Source organism: Ovis aries, chromosome 7 (assembly GCF_016772045.2).
Source record: "Ovis aries strain OAR_USU_Benz2616 breed Rambouillet chromosome 7, ARS-UI_Ramb_v3.0, whole genome shotgun sequence".
Taxonomy (NCBI): domain Eukaryota; kingdom Metazoa; phylum Chordata; class Mammalia; order Artiodactyla; family Bovidae; genus Ovis; species Ovis aries.
Window position 1 is genome coordinate 70,556,395 of NC_056060.1, and position 14,926 is coordinate 70,571,320.

The 14,926-nt window shown below is 39.8% G+C and overlaps 1 protein-coding gene across 6 annotated transcripts in view; it reads left to right on the top strand.

Annotated features, from left to right (window-relative positions):
• The window catches only part of PPM1A (protein phosphatase, Mg2+/Mn2+ dependent 1A), a 52,481-nt gene that overhangs the window by 22,278 nt on the left and 15,277 nt on the right, over window positions 1-14,926 (top strand). For 4 of the 6 annotated variants that reach the window (XM_042253066.2, XM_060418127.1, XM_027971910.3 and 1 more), the window contains exon 2: window positions 13,063-13,916. In XM_042253066.2, the coding sequence (XP_042109000.2) occupies window positions 13,063-13,916 (854 nt within the window). Of the gene's footprint in view, window positions 10,683-13,062; window positions 13,917-14,926 lie in introns of all 6 variants that reach the window. The other 2 variants (XM_060418130.1, XM_060418129.1) reach the window with 2 other exon arrangements.

A 14,926-nucleotide genomic window follows, 5' to 3' on the forward strand; every position in this document is an offset into this window, starting at 1 on the left:
TGTCTTTCAAAAAAGTACCAGTTTGCTCTCCTACCTATGAGAAGTATATATTTTTCTCCTTTGCCAATAGTTATGAATTTTTGATCTTTATTAAAGCAATGTGTGAAAAGCAAATTTATTTTTAATGGCTAGATAGATTTATCATTGCTCCATATATTTATTGGCCACTTGCATTATTTCATGAATTTCATTGTCCATGTAATTTGTTCTTTTTCCTTTTTAAAATATTTGCATCTATTTTTATTCAATTACTGGTATTTGGTTGTACTGGGGCTTTCATTGCTGTGTGCAGCCTTTTCTCTAGTTGCAGAGCAGAGGCTGCTCTCTAGGTGCAGGGCGTGGACTTGGCATTGCAGTGGCTTTTCATTGCAGGGCATAGGCTCTAGGCACTTCAGTAGATTCAGTGCACACACGCGGCTACATGTAAGAGAGATAGCCAGCAAGGACCTATTGTAAACTCTACTCAGTATTCTGTGATAACCCGTATGAGACAAGAATCTGAAAAAGAATGAATGTATGTATGTATTATGTTTAACTGATTCACCTTGCTGTACACCTGAAGCTACCACAACATTGTAAATCAATTCTGTGTGTGTGTGTTTGTCTTAGTCACTCAGTCATGACTGACTCTTTGTGACCTTGTGGACTATAGCCCAGCAGGCTACTCTGTCCATGCAGTTCTCCAGGCAAGAATATTGGAGTGGGTGGCCATTCCCTTCTCCAGTGATCTTCCTGACCCAGGGATCAAATGCAAGCCATAAATCAACTATACTCCAATAAAGTTAAAATATTTTTTAAAAACGAAAATGAAAATTTAGACAAAACATGCCAAAAATAAAAACAAAAATAAATGCGGCTGGCCTCAAACTTCTTTTCAATGTCAGATGATAGGCAATAATGAAGTAATACCTGTAAATGCTGAGGATAAAGAAATCTAGACCCTGAAAAGTTAGCATTTATTATGAAGATAATGAAGTTCAGTTCAGCTCAGTCACTCAGCCATGTCCAACTCTTTGCGACCCCATGAATCACAGCATGCCAGGCCTCCCTGTCCATCACCAACTCCAGGAGTTCACAGAGACTCACATCCATCTAGTCAGTGATACCATCCAGCCATCACATCTTCTGTCATCCCCTTTTCCTCCTGCCCCTCATCCCTCCCAGCATCAGAGTCTTTTCCAGTGAGTCAACTCTTAGCATGGGGTGGCCAAAGTACTGGAGTTTCAGGTTTAGCATCATTCCTTCCAAAGAAACCCCAGGGCTGATCTCCTTCAGAATGGACTGGTTGGATCTTCTTGCAGTCCAAGGGACTCTCAAGAGTCTTCTCCAACACCACAGTTCAAACACATCAGTTCTTCGGCGCTCAGCCTTTTTCACAGTCCAACTCTCACATCCATATGTGACCACTGGAAAAACCATAGCCTTGCCTAGACAGACCTTAGTCGGTAAAGTAATGTCTCTGCTTTTGAATATGCTGTCTAGGTTGGTCATAACTTTTTTTCCAAGGAGTAAGCGTCTTTTAATTTCATGGCTGCAGTCAACATCTGCAGTGATTTTGGAGCCCCAAAAAATAAAGTCTGACACTGTTTCCCCATCTGTTTCCCTAGAAGTGATGCGACCAGGTGCCATGATCTTTGTTTTCTGAATGTTGAGCTTTAAGCCAACTTTTTCGCTTTCCTCTTTCACTTTCATCAAGAGGCTTTTTAGCTCCTCTTCATTTTCTGCCATAAGGGTGGTGTCATCTGCATATCTGAGGTTATTGATATTTCTCCCGGCAATCTTGATTTCCAGCCTGTGCTTCATCCAGCCCAGCGTTTCTCATGATGTACTCTGTAAATAAGTTAAATAAGCAGGGTGACAATATACAGCCTTGACGTACTCCTTTTCCTATTTGGAACCAGTCTGTTCCATGTCAAGTTCTAACTCTTGCCTCCTGACCTGCATATCGGTTTCTCAAGAGGCAGGTCAGGTGGTCTGGTATTCCCATCTCTTTCAGAATTTTCCACAGTTTATTGTTATCCACACAGTCAAAGGCTTTGGCATAGTCAATAAAGCAGAAATAGATGTTTTTCTGGAACTCTTTTGCTGTTTCCATGATCCAGCGGATGTTGGCAATTTGATCTCTGGTTCGCCTGCCTTTTCTAAAACCAGCTTGAACATTAGGAAGTTCACAGTTCACGTATTGCTGAAGCCTGGCTTGGAGAATTTTGAGCATTACTTTACTAGTGTGTGAGATGAGTGCAATTGTGCAGTAGTTTGAACATTCTTTGGCATTGCCTTTCTTTGGGATTGGAATGAAAACTGACCTTTTCCAGTCCTGTGGCCACTGCTGAGTTTTCCAAATTTGCTGGCATATTGAGTGCAGCACTTTCACAGCATCATCTTTCAGGATTTGAAATAGCTCAACTGGAATTCCATCACCTCCACTAGCTTTGTTCGTAGTGATGCTTTCTAAGGCCCACTTGACTTCACATTCCAGGATGTTTGGTTCTAGATGAGTGACCACACCATTGTGATTATCTGGGTCGTGAAGATCTTTTTTGTACAGTTCTTCTGTGTATTCTTGCCACCTCTTCTTATTATCTTCTGCTTCTGTTAGGTCCATACCATTTCTGTCCTTTATTGAGCCCATCTTTGCATGAAATGTTCCCTTGGTATCTCTAATTTTCTTGAGGAGATCTCTAGTCTTTCCCATTCTGTTCTTTTCCTCTATTTCTTTGTATTGATCACTGAAGAAGGCTTTCTTATCTCTTCTTGCTATTCTTTGGAACTCTGCATTCAGATGCTTATATCTTTCCTTTTCTCCCTTGCCTTTCACTTCTCTTCTTTTCACAGCTATTTGTAAGGCCTCCCCAGACAGCCATTTTACTTTTTTGCATTTCTTTTTTATAGGGATGGTCTTGATCCCTGTCTCCTGTACAACGTTACGAACCTCATTCCATAGTTCATCAGGCCCTCTATCTATCAGATCTAGGCCCTTAAATCTATTTCTCACTTCCACTGTATAATCATAAGGGATTTGATTTAGGTCATACCTGAATGGTCTAGTGGTTTTCCCTACTTTCTTCAATTTAGGTCTGAATTTGGTAGTAAGTAGTTCATGATCTGAGCCACAGTCCGCTCCTAGTCTTGTTTTTGTTGACTGTATAGAGCTTCTCCATCTTTGGCTGCAAAGAATATAATCAATCTGATTTCGGTGTTGACCATCTGGTGATGTCCCCGTGTAGAGTCTTCTCTTGTGTTGTTGGAAGAGGGTGTTTGTTATGACCAGTGCATTTCCTTGGCAAACTCTATTAGTCTTTGCCCTGCTTCATTCCGCATTCCAAGGCCAAATTTGCCTGTTACTCCAGGTGTTTCTTGACTTCCTACTTTTGCATTCCAGTCCTCTATAATGAGGAGAGGGCAATGGCACCCCACTCCAGTACTCTTGCCTGGAAAATCCCATGGATGGAGGAGCCTGGTGGGCTGGAGTCCATGGGGTCGCTAAGAGTTGGACACGACTGAACGACTTCACTTTCACTTTTCACTTTCATGCATTGGAGAAGGAAATGGCAACCCACTCTAGTATTCTTGCCTGGAGAATCCCAGGGACGAGGGAGCCTGGCAGGCTGCCATCTATGGGGTCGCGCAGAGTCAGACACGACTGAAACGACTTAGCAGCAGCAGCCGCAGCCCCTATAATGAAAAGGACATCTTTTTTGGGTGTTAGTTCTAAAAGGTCTTGTAGGTCTTCATAGAACCATTCAGATTCAGCTGCTTCAGCGTTACTGGTTGGGGCATAGACTTGGATTACTGTGATATTGAATGTAAGATGGTAGGTGTTGCAAGAGGGCATCAGAAGGCAGACACACTGAAAGCATACTCACAGAAAGCTAGTCAGTCTAATCACACTAGGACCACAGCCTTGTCTAACTCAATGAAACTAAGCCACGCCCACGGGGCAACCCAAGATGGGTGGGTCATGGTGGAGAGGTCTGACACAGTGTGGTCCACTGGAGAAGGGAATGGCAAACCACTTAAGTATTCTTGCCTTGTGAACCCCATGAACAGTATGAAAAGGCAAAATGATAGGATACTGAAAGAGGAACTCCCGAGGCCAGTGAGTGCGCAGTATGCTACTGGAGATCAGTGGAGAAATAACTCCAGAAAGAATGAAGGGATGGAGCCAAAGCAAAAACAATACCCAGCTGTGGATGTGACTGGTGATAGAAGCAAGGTCCAATGCTGTAAAGAGCAATACTGCATAGGAACCTGGAATGTCAGGTCCATGAATCAAGGCAAATTGGAAGTGGTCAAACAGGAGATGGCAAGAGTGAACGTCGACATTCTAGGAGTCAGCGAACTACGATGGACTGGAATGGGTGAATTTAACTCAGATGACCATTATATCTACTACTGCAGGCGGAAATTCCTCAGAAGTGGAGTAACCATCATGGTCAACAAAAGAGTCCAAAGTGCAGTACTTGGATGCAGTCTCAAAAATGACAGAATGATCTTTGTTCATTTCCAAGGCAAACCATTCAATATCACAGTAATTCAAGATAATTGAAAAATATTATCAAATATACCAGCACTGAAAAGGGGTATTATACATGTACCATTCCTATAAAATCTGTTTAAAGGTAGGTTAGTGCTATCAGGAGATTAATCAAACAAGAAACTCATTGGATATGTCCCAGTATGTAGAACTTTGTAGTAAGCAAAATATACTAAGTAAATAAAACAAAAAAGAAGTCAAAGGTTGAAATTTTAATATCAGACAAAGGCAAGCATAGGAATAAGATGAGCATCTTTTTTAATTTGTGAATGTATTGTCTAAAATGATAATTTACACCTATTTATGTGCTATAATTATTGTTATGCCAGATAATGACAGAAAACTTATCAAAAATCCTATATGCTTAAACCAAAACTATATATTATATTCAACCGCACTTGAAACATTAAACTCAAGCATTTATTGGGTTATACATTGAAAAACAAAAGCTATATAGCTTTACTAACATCCCCCTACACACCTCACCCTGGGGACTAAAGAGAAAAAGAAACAAATGATACCATATTATTTGACTTTAATACAACAAAACAGTAGGTAGCCTCTCTATTTTTTCCATCAGAAAGCCTTACTTTTTATGTTTATATTTATTCCGTGGGTGTACTGTTTCTATTAGCAAACTTTTATTATTTGCATCTGCTTTTTCTTTGGAGTTCTTTTACTGTGTTTGTTGAAGGTCTGCTGTGTGTTCCATGCTGAAGGAGCTGATCCAGGGTATTTGAAGGAGTCTTTCCTGAAGACCTAATACTTGAGTTAAGATCTAAGAATGAGTAAGAGGGAAGGATTGGCTTTTTAAGTAGAGGGAGTGGCATTTATTTGTTATTTTGGAGGAAGGAACCGGTGAGAAGTGCCAGGTACTTGAAGAAAGCCATCTGGTTGGAGTAGAGAATGTTGTTGGGGTGGAGTGGTTATGGAGTGGGGAGGATTATGAAGCAAGGTAAGTCTGGAAAAGGTTGATGAGCTCCTGACAACTCAGGGATTTCATGTGAGCCATAGTAAGCAGTTCATTATCCCCCCCTAAAGAGAGGATAGTCATTGAATAACTTTTAATACAGAATGATATGGTGAAACTTGTAATATCTTTTTCTTCCACTCTTATTCATATATAATTGACATACAGTACCATGTAAGTTTAAGGTGTACACCATAATGATTTGACCTACATACATCATGAAATGATTACCACAGTGATCGTGTTTAGCTGAACATCTGTCATCTCAGTTCAGCTCAGTTGCTCAGTCATAGCTGACTCTGCAACCCCATGAACTGTAGCAGGCGAGGCCTCCCTGTCCATCCCCAACTCCCGGAGTTTACTCAAACTCACGTCCATTGAGTCAATGATACCATCCAACCATCTCACCCTCTTTCGTCCCCCTTCTCCTCCCGCCTTCAATCTTTCCAAGCATCAGGGACTTTTCAAATGACTCAGTTCTTTGCATCAGGTGGCCAAAGTATTGACTGGAGTTGCAGCTTCAGCATCAGTCCTTCCAATGAAGATTCAGGATTGATTTCCTTTAGGATGGACTGGCTGGATCTCCTTGCTACATTCAAAAAAAAAATTTTTTTTGTGATAAGAACTTTTAGGATTTACTATCTTAACAACATATATATATATATATATATATATGCATAAAACACACAGCAGCATTCATTATATTAATCATGTTGTACCTTACATCTCTAGTACTTATTTATCTTGTAACTGTTAAGATTGTATCGTTCAACTGCCTTCATCCAATTCCCTTTCTTACCACTCCTAGTGACCACAAATATGATATTTTTTTATGAGCTTGTTTTTTTGTTTTGGGGTATTTTGTCTTATTTTCTATTGTTTTGTTTAAAATACAGTTGACTTATAACACTATGTTGGACTTTTGTGGTGGCTCAGATGGTAAAGAAAGTGAAGAGGAACTAAAAAGCCTCTTGATGAAAGTGAAAGAGGAGAGTGAAAAAGTTGGCTTAAAGCTCAACATTCAGAAAACTAAGATCATGGCATCTGGTCCCATCACCTCATGGCAAATAGATGGGGAAACAATGGAAACAGCAATAGACTTTATTTTGGGGGGCTTCAAAATCATTGCAGATGGTGACTGCAGCCATGAAATTAAAAGACTCTTGCTCCGTGGAAAAAAAGCTATGACCAACCTAGACAGCACATTAAAAAGCAGAGACATTACTTTGCCAACAAAGGTCCATCTAGTCAAAGCTATGGTTTTTCCAGTAGTCATGTATGGATGTGAGAGTAGAACTATAAAGAAGGTTGTGCACCAAAGAACTGATGCTTTTGAACTGTGGTGTTGGAGAAGACTCTTGAGAGTCCCTTGGACTGCAAGGAGATCCAACCAGTCCATTCTGAAGGAGATCAGCCCTGGGATTTCCTTGGAAGGAATGATGCTAAAGCTGAAACTCCAGTACTTTGGCCACTTCTTGCGAAGAGTTGACTCATTGGAAAAGACTCTGATGCTGGGAGGGTTTGGAGGCAGGAGGAGAAAGGGACGCAGAGGATGAGATGGCTGGATGGCATCACTGACTCGATGGATGTGAGTCTGAGTGAACTCCTGGAGTTGGTGATGGACAGAGAGGCCTGGAGTCAGACACGACTGAGCAACTGAACTGAAGATGGTAAAGAATCTGCCTGCAGGGCAGGAGACCCAGGTTCAGTCCCTGGATTGGGAAGATCCCTTGGAGAAGGAAATGGCAACCCACTACAGTATTCTTGCCTGGAAAATTCCATGGACAGTGGAGCCTGGCGGGCTACAATCCATGGGATCACAAAGAGTCAGACGCAACTGAGCACACACTACCTCGAAGAATAACGCATTGAGAGGTAATGATAGCTTGAAGACTACAGTGTTAGAGAAAACACTGGGCAGATTTGAAAGTCTTTGTAAAATATCTAACATATATTTAAAATAATATAAGTAGTACAATCCATGGAACTTGATGATGGACTGATGGGAGATGAAGTAGAAAGAGATATTAAAGATATGTCCTTGGTTTCTATTCATTTTGATGAATGATGGTGACATTCACTGGCAAAAGCTGTGAAAGAAAAAAAAAAAAAAAGATGCATAAAGGCATCTCGGGAGCCAGCATAGAGTGAGAAGAGAACCTAGATCTAAGCCTTGAATGCTTATGTTTAACAGCTTGAGAGATGAAGATGGTCCTGCAAAGGAGACATGGATGGAAGAGCTAGGAGTAGGAGGAAAGCTCGGAGTGGGTAGCATCTTGAAAAGCCAGTGGGAACAGTGTTTAAAGAGGGAGTATTGTGTTGATCACTGCTGTGATCAGCCAGCCAGATGTCCACTGGATTAAGTTTGGAGGAACTTGTTTTGATGGAAGGCCAGACAACAGTTTGGAGCTTCAACACTTTTAAAAAGAGTCTCAACCGTAGAGAAAGAAGCAGGAGGTAGCAAAAGGGAGTGAGTCACCTAAATACTTAACTTTTAATGGGTAACATTTGAATGTCTGTAAAAGTTGTACTGCAGTAGGAAGGGAGAGGCTGAACATAAAGGAATAAAAGGAGTCAAAAGAGAATAATAGTGTTGGGTTCCTGGGAAGACATATAAGTTGTATAAGATTCCTTTGAAGCCTAGCCTCTAACACTATAATAGAAGGATTTAGCTTAAGTGAGAGGATGGAGTATGCTAATATAAGAGAAAGGTCTGAGGGAGGATGGGTACGTACATGGGTGGGTTTGTATGTTTGGAATCAAGATGAGGAAAGAACTTCTGAGTTCTAAAAGAATTCCTTGAAGTGATCTCATTTATTGGTTTTCTGTTTATTGTTTAACTGTGGTATCTAGCTATTCATTGTCTCTATTGAAAATGTTAGTTCACTAATTGTTTTTCGTTTCCGTGGACCTACTTTCAGAGTGGTTTGTTTCTTTTTGCTTTGGTTGACAGCCTGCAATTGTTTTACTCATTCAGTGTCATCTCATAAATTGATGGGTGTTTTCCAGTTTGGAGCTAATGCATACTGAGTTCACCACCCTCCCCTCCTGCCCATTCCCACCTTTAACTTCTGAATCTTTAAAAATACATCTTATTGTTCTTTGCTTATTAATATATTTTATTTAGCTTGAGTATTTGAGATTGGCATTGCCAGAAACTGCAATTAGTGCACTATTGTTTGCTGTTAGTCCCAAAAATAAAAGTTAAAAGTTGAGATTTCTTGCTTTTCTCCCTTTATTTTCTCTTCTTCTTTACCTCTTCTCTCCTCTTTTTTTGGTCATTTACCCTTGGTAATTTAGAAATTTAGAAAACAAATTATATAGAGTAGGCATAGGAAAAAATGACACTGAAAGAAGCTTCTGCTCTCTTTGGTGACTATCTTCCATGCCTATCTGCCTTTTATGTTTTTTAAAGCCTACATTTTAGCCTACTAATTTTATTTAGTCAACTCTGAGCACATGCTAGGTTGCGTCACAACACTAGCATTATTAGCCAGTCTGAACATTTCAATACAAAGTACTATGACAGTTATGAAGGTACTTACTTATATATAATTTCTGATAAGTATTATTTTTATATAACTGCTTCACCAGGCTTCTGCAAATTATTCAGAATTCAAGGAGGTAAGATTTCTAAATGGCTTTTTTTCAGTATGTGAAACTCCAGACACAAAATTATTAATTTGTTAATAATTATTATTGTTTAATAATAATTATTAATTTGCATTTTTTGCATTTACAGTAGAGCTGGACCTAAAATTTTATCATATGATTGACTTGGTTTGTTACATTTTTACATTCCTAATATATATTTTTTCAAAAGTTTCAAAGAATTATTTGTTTGGTAGCTTCATGTGTATATTTAGAAAATAACTGCTGGACTTTTCTATAAAAGTGTAAAGTCCCTATTAGGTAATAACAGAATCTAGATTGGCTGTGTATGTGAGAATGTAGTAATAATTAAATAGTTTCCATTTGCAGAGTTCCTCATTTTTGCTGTACTCAATGTAACTGCTTTGCACCCATTACCTCATTTAAACTTTTGCAGCAACATTCAGAGGTAAGTGTTAATATGCCCACTTTACAGATAAAGAAAGAATGCTAGGTTAGTGATACGAGTGTCTTAAGTATACGGTTGTCCAACATTATCCACAGGGAGTGATTCCAGGAGCCCTCGTGGATACCAAATGTGTGGATGCTCAAGTCCTTTCTATAAGGGTAGTGCAGTGAATATGGTGAGCCCTCCATATTCACGGATGTGAAACCCAAAGATATTGACGGCTGGCTGTAACCCCTCCTACCTCCCCTTTAGCCTTGCTAAAAAAAATTGAGGTACAGAGATGAGGCAACTTGCTGTTGACCTTCAGCAGATGACTTAACCTCACCACAGCTCTATCATCTTCTATCTTCCTATCTAGACTTTCCATCTCTCTAATTTTTACCAGCGGTACACAGATGCCTAGGTTGCAATCCTACTGTGGAAATTCTATTTTTTTTTAATTTTGATTTTTTCTAAAGGTCTACAGATAAGTTCTTTTGTACAACCATGACTGAGACCATTGCCTTAGTAAATGGTGCCTTAGAGTGAGGCATACTTGAATTTGAGTCCTAATTCCCCTAAATTTTTCTGATAAGTGATGTTGGCCAAGTTTTTTAGTCTCAATAAAGTTCATCTATTAGGTTGGTGCAAAAGAAAGTGCAATTTTGCATTGTTGAACTTTGCCATTGGATATTGGAATACATTCTTAAATAAATGTAGTTATGTTACACATCGTTTTAATGCGCATTTCTCACTTTGTTTTTTTGCTAATGACTTATTACTTGCTGTTTATTTTTGACTATAGAAATGATGTTAGACAAAAAGCAAATTCAAGCAATTTTTTAATTTGAGTTCAAATGGGTCATAAACCAGTGGAGACAGCTCACAACAACTCATTTGGTTCAGGAGCTGCTGACAAAACGTACAATGGTTGTTCAAGAAGCTTTGCAAAGGAGACAAGAACCTTAAAGATGAGGATGGTATTGGCCAGCCACTGGAAGTTGACAGTGACCAATTGAGAGACATTGTCAAAGCTGATCCTCTTAAAACACATGATAAGTTGCTCAAGAACCCAACAGTGACCATTCTATAGTCATTCAGCATTTGAAATTGGAACAGTGAAAAAGCTTCAATAAGTGAGTACCTCATGAACTGACTGAAAACCAAAAGAACAATCATCATTTTGAAGTGCTGTCTTCTCTTATTCTATGCAACAACAGTGAACCATTTCTCCACTGGATTGTGACACACAACGAAAAGGATTTTATATGCAACCAGTGATGACCAGCTCAGTGGTTGGACCGAGAAGCAGCTCCAAAGCACTTCCCAAAGCCAAACTTGCACCCAAAAAAAGTCATAGTCACTGTTGGGTGGTCTGCTGCCCATCTGATCCACTACAGCTTTCTGAGTGCCAGTAAAACCAGTACATCTGAGAAGTGTGCTCAGCAGCTTTATGAGATGCACCGAAAACTGCAGTGCCTGCAGCTGGCTGGCAGTGGTCAACAGAAAGGGCCCAGTCTTCACAATGCCTGACTGCACGTTGCACAACCAGTACTTCAGAAGTTGAATAAATTGGGCCTCATCCGCCACATTCAGTTGACCTCTCACCAACCACCACTTCTTCAAGCATCTTGACAACTTTTTGCAGGGAAAATAGCTTCCACAATCAGCAGGAGGCAGAAAATGCTTTCCGAGAGTTGATTGAATCCCCAAGCATGGATTTTTCGTTATTATTTATTAATTTATTTTTGACCATGCTGGGTTTTCATTGATGTGTGGGCTTTTCTCCAGTTGCCGAGAGCAAGGGCTACTTTCTAGTTGCCATGTGGGGGCTTCTCATTGTGGGGGCTTCTCTTGTTGTGGAGCACAGGCTCTAGGATGCACAGGCGTCAGTAGTTGGGTCACATGGGCTAAGTAGTTGCAGTTCCTGGGCTCTAGAGCACAAGCTCAGTAGTTGTGGCTTAGTCGCTCTGAGGCGTGTGGGATCTTACCGGAGCAGGGATTGAACTCATGTCTCCTGCATTGGCAGGTAGATTCTTTACCGCTGAGCCACCAGGGAAGCCCCCAAGCATGGATTTTTGCACTACAAGAATACACAGACTTATTTCTTGTTGGCAAAAATGTTTGATTGTAATGGTTCCTATTTTGATTAATAAAGATGTGTTTGAGCCTGGTTACAGTGATTTAAAATTCAAGGTTTGAAACCACAATTACTTTTTCATCAACCTAATATAAACTGAACATAATATTATAACCTACCTCAGAGTTTTGTTGAGAATAATTTGAAGTAACGCTTGCAAAACTTAGAATGATCTAGAGTTCATCTTGTACGATGTCTGCTATTAAGATGTCATTACTATTTTATCTTTTGTCCCATCAAAACACTCACCCTTGCCATATTGTGTATCCATTTGATGAATACCACCTTAAGAAAGGAATAATGGCTAGTTTTCATTATTTAACTTCCATTAGTGGAACTGTAATGGAAGTGGACAAGTAGGCAGGAGATCATTTTATCATACCAATCAGCCAGACTTCTCTGCTGTGTATTAGTTTGGCTTTAGTAGGATAAAGGAGGAGGGAGAGGTTGCCGGGAAATGTTCCTGAGTTGTTTTTCTTCTTCCTGTTTCTCTTCCCATCTTCTTTTCAGAGCTTAGCATCATAGTATCACAAATTCCCAATTTCCTAAGCTCATCCTAATTTACCTAGGTACTTTCCCCACTCCTACCCATCTCCCTTCATCTTCATTAAATCTCATTCTATCCTTCTTTCAGATTGCATTCAGTTGTGACTCATTTGATGACTTGGACCCCAAGTCTCTACATTCCTAGGCTATTACTCAAGTAAAGGCCAACCTAAATCCTGAACACTGTCTTCCTGCCTTGTAAGCCCATTCCAAGTCAGGGGTTTTCGCTTTTGATTGTTGGGAAAGGTTAGCCAAACTTTCAGACTTGCCCACAATGCTGTCCTAGACCTTTTGTTTATACCGAGTGATTGTAAAGTGCTATAATAATGATACGTGTTATTACCACTAGGTTAGGTTACAGTAGATAAATTTTGTTATATGTGTATAATGGCTTTGCAGCTTGAAAATTGAGGCTGAATGACTTACAGTAATTTAATAACTTATCGGCTTATCAAAGACGGAAAAACCTATGGAAAACATAGAATTTGAGCTAGAATATAAAGGACTGGTATACGTACTTATATAAGGAAGGAGGAAAGGTGGGAAATCCCAGTTAAGAGCACTGACATGAGGAAAGGCTTAAGGGAAGGAGCATGCAAGTTTGGATCATTGTAAGTGGATCTGTTTTTTTTTATTTGTTTTCAGAGGGTTTGTGTAATAAGAATAAAACTAGATATTTGGAACCAAACTTTGGAAAATCCTGAATACTCAACTAAAATATTTAAGCTTTCTTTCTATTTCCTTCACTCTTAAAAAAAAGGTTGTTGGATACATATTGATAGTTTGTTTATAAGATAGTTATTAACTTTTTTGTTTCTCTTCCTTTGCAGACCTAGAGAATCAAGACATAATGGGAGCATTTTTAGACAAACCAAAGATGGAAAAACATAATGCCCAGGGGCAGGGTAATGGGTTGCGATATGGGCTAAGCAGCATGCAAGGCTGGCGAGTTGAAATGGAGGATGCACATACTGCTGTGATCGGTTTGCCGAGTGGACTTGAAACATGGTCGTTCTTTGCTGTGTATGACGGGCATGCTGGTTCTCAGGTTGCCAAATACTGCTGTGAGCATTTGTTAGATCACATCACCAATAACCAGGATTTTAAAGGGTCTGCAGGAGCACCTTCTGTGGAAAATGTGAAGAATGGAATCAGAACAGGTTTCCTGGAGATTGATGAACATATGAGAGTTATGTCGGAGAAGAAACACGGTGCTGACAGAAGTGGGTCAACAGCTGTGGGTGTCCTCATTTCTCCTCAACACACCTACTTCATTAACTGTGGAGACTCAAGAGGGTTACTGTGTAGGAACAGGAAAGTTTACTTCTTCACACAAGATCACAAACCAAGTAATCCGCTGGAAAAAGAACGAATTCAGAATGCAGGTGGTTCTGTAATGATTCAGCGTGTGAATGGCTCTCTGGCTGTGTCGAGGGCCCTTGGGGACTTTGATTACAAATGTGTCCATGGAAAAGGTCCTACAGAGCAGCTTGTTTCACCAGAGCCTGAAGTCCATGATATCGAAAGATCTGAAGAAGATGATCAGTTCATTATTCTTGCATGTGATGGTATTTGGGATGTCATGGGAAATGAAGAGCTCTGTGATTTTGTAAGATCCAGACTTGAAGTCACTGATGACCTTGAGAAAGTTTGCAATGAAGTAGTCGACACCTGTTTGTATAAGGTAGCTAGACTTTTTCTTTTTAAGACAAAATGATTTTATGGTATCTTAATTACTACTCTAGTATAAAATCATCTTAGAGCCTATAGCTCAGAAATAAGTTTTTGCTACAGTTGCAGGATACTTTTCATCAATTACAAAAATAATATAGGAATACTTCTTAGAAATAAATTATCCAGTTACCATAAATGCAAGAGTTATAATCTGGATGTTTAGTCTTTTTTAGTAACCATAATTACTTGAGTTTTTTGATATTATGGAATATTATCAAAGGTAAAAAGCCTGTATCAAAGTGAATGTTTTCAAAAGGGGAATGGGGAGAGTTTAAGCCTCACTGTCTATAAATGAAAGGCATTTTAGAATTTTAATATTTTACCATGTGATATCTCAGTATGTTTATGGAAGTACTTTGAGACTGGTCTAATGAATCCATAGCACCAACAGAGGGGATTTAGTGATGATCTGGTGTTATGTAATAGAAATAGCCTTGGACATGGAGTCAGAAGAACTTGGTATGAGACTGTGTATGACTTCAGGTAAGCTCTTTAAACTATCTGGAAAATCAGTTTCTTTAATTGTTCGAGAGAGAGATATTATTACCCTGTCTTATGGGGTTGTCTGGATAATCAAATGGTATTGTGTAGATGAGCAACAGAAGGTTCTGCAGACTTAAGAGTCAGAAAGTGAAGTCGCTCAGTCGTGTCCCGACTCTTTGCGACCTCGTGGACTGTAGCCCATCAGGCTTCTCTGTCCATGGGATTCTCCAGGCAAGAATACTGGAGTGGGTTGCCATTTCCTTCTCCAGGGGATCTTCTCGACCCAGGGATCGAACCTGGGTCTGCTGCGTTGCAGGCAGACGCTTTACCCTCTGAGCCATCAGGGAAGCCCCTTAAGAGTCAGACGTGGAATCAAATCTTACCTCTGTTACTTTTGTACTGTACAGTCTTGAACAAATTGTTCAGCCTCTCTCAGCTATTTGAATGGAGAAAATAGTATCTAACTCATAAGACTGG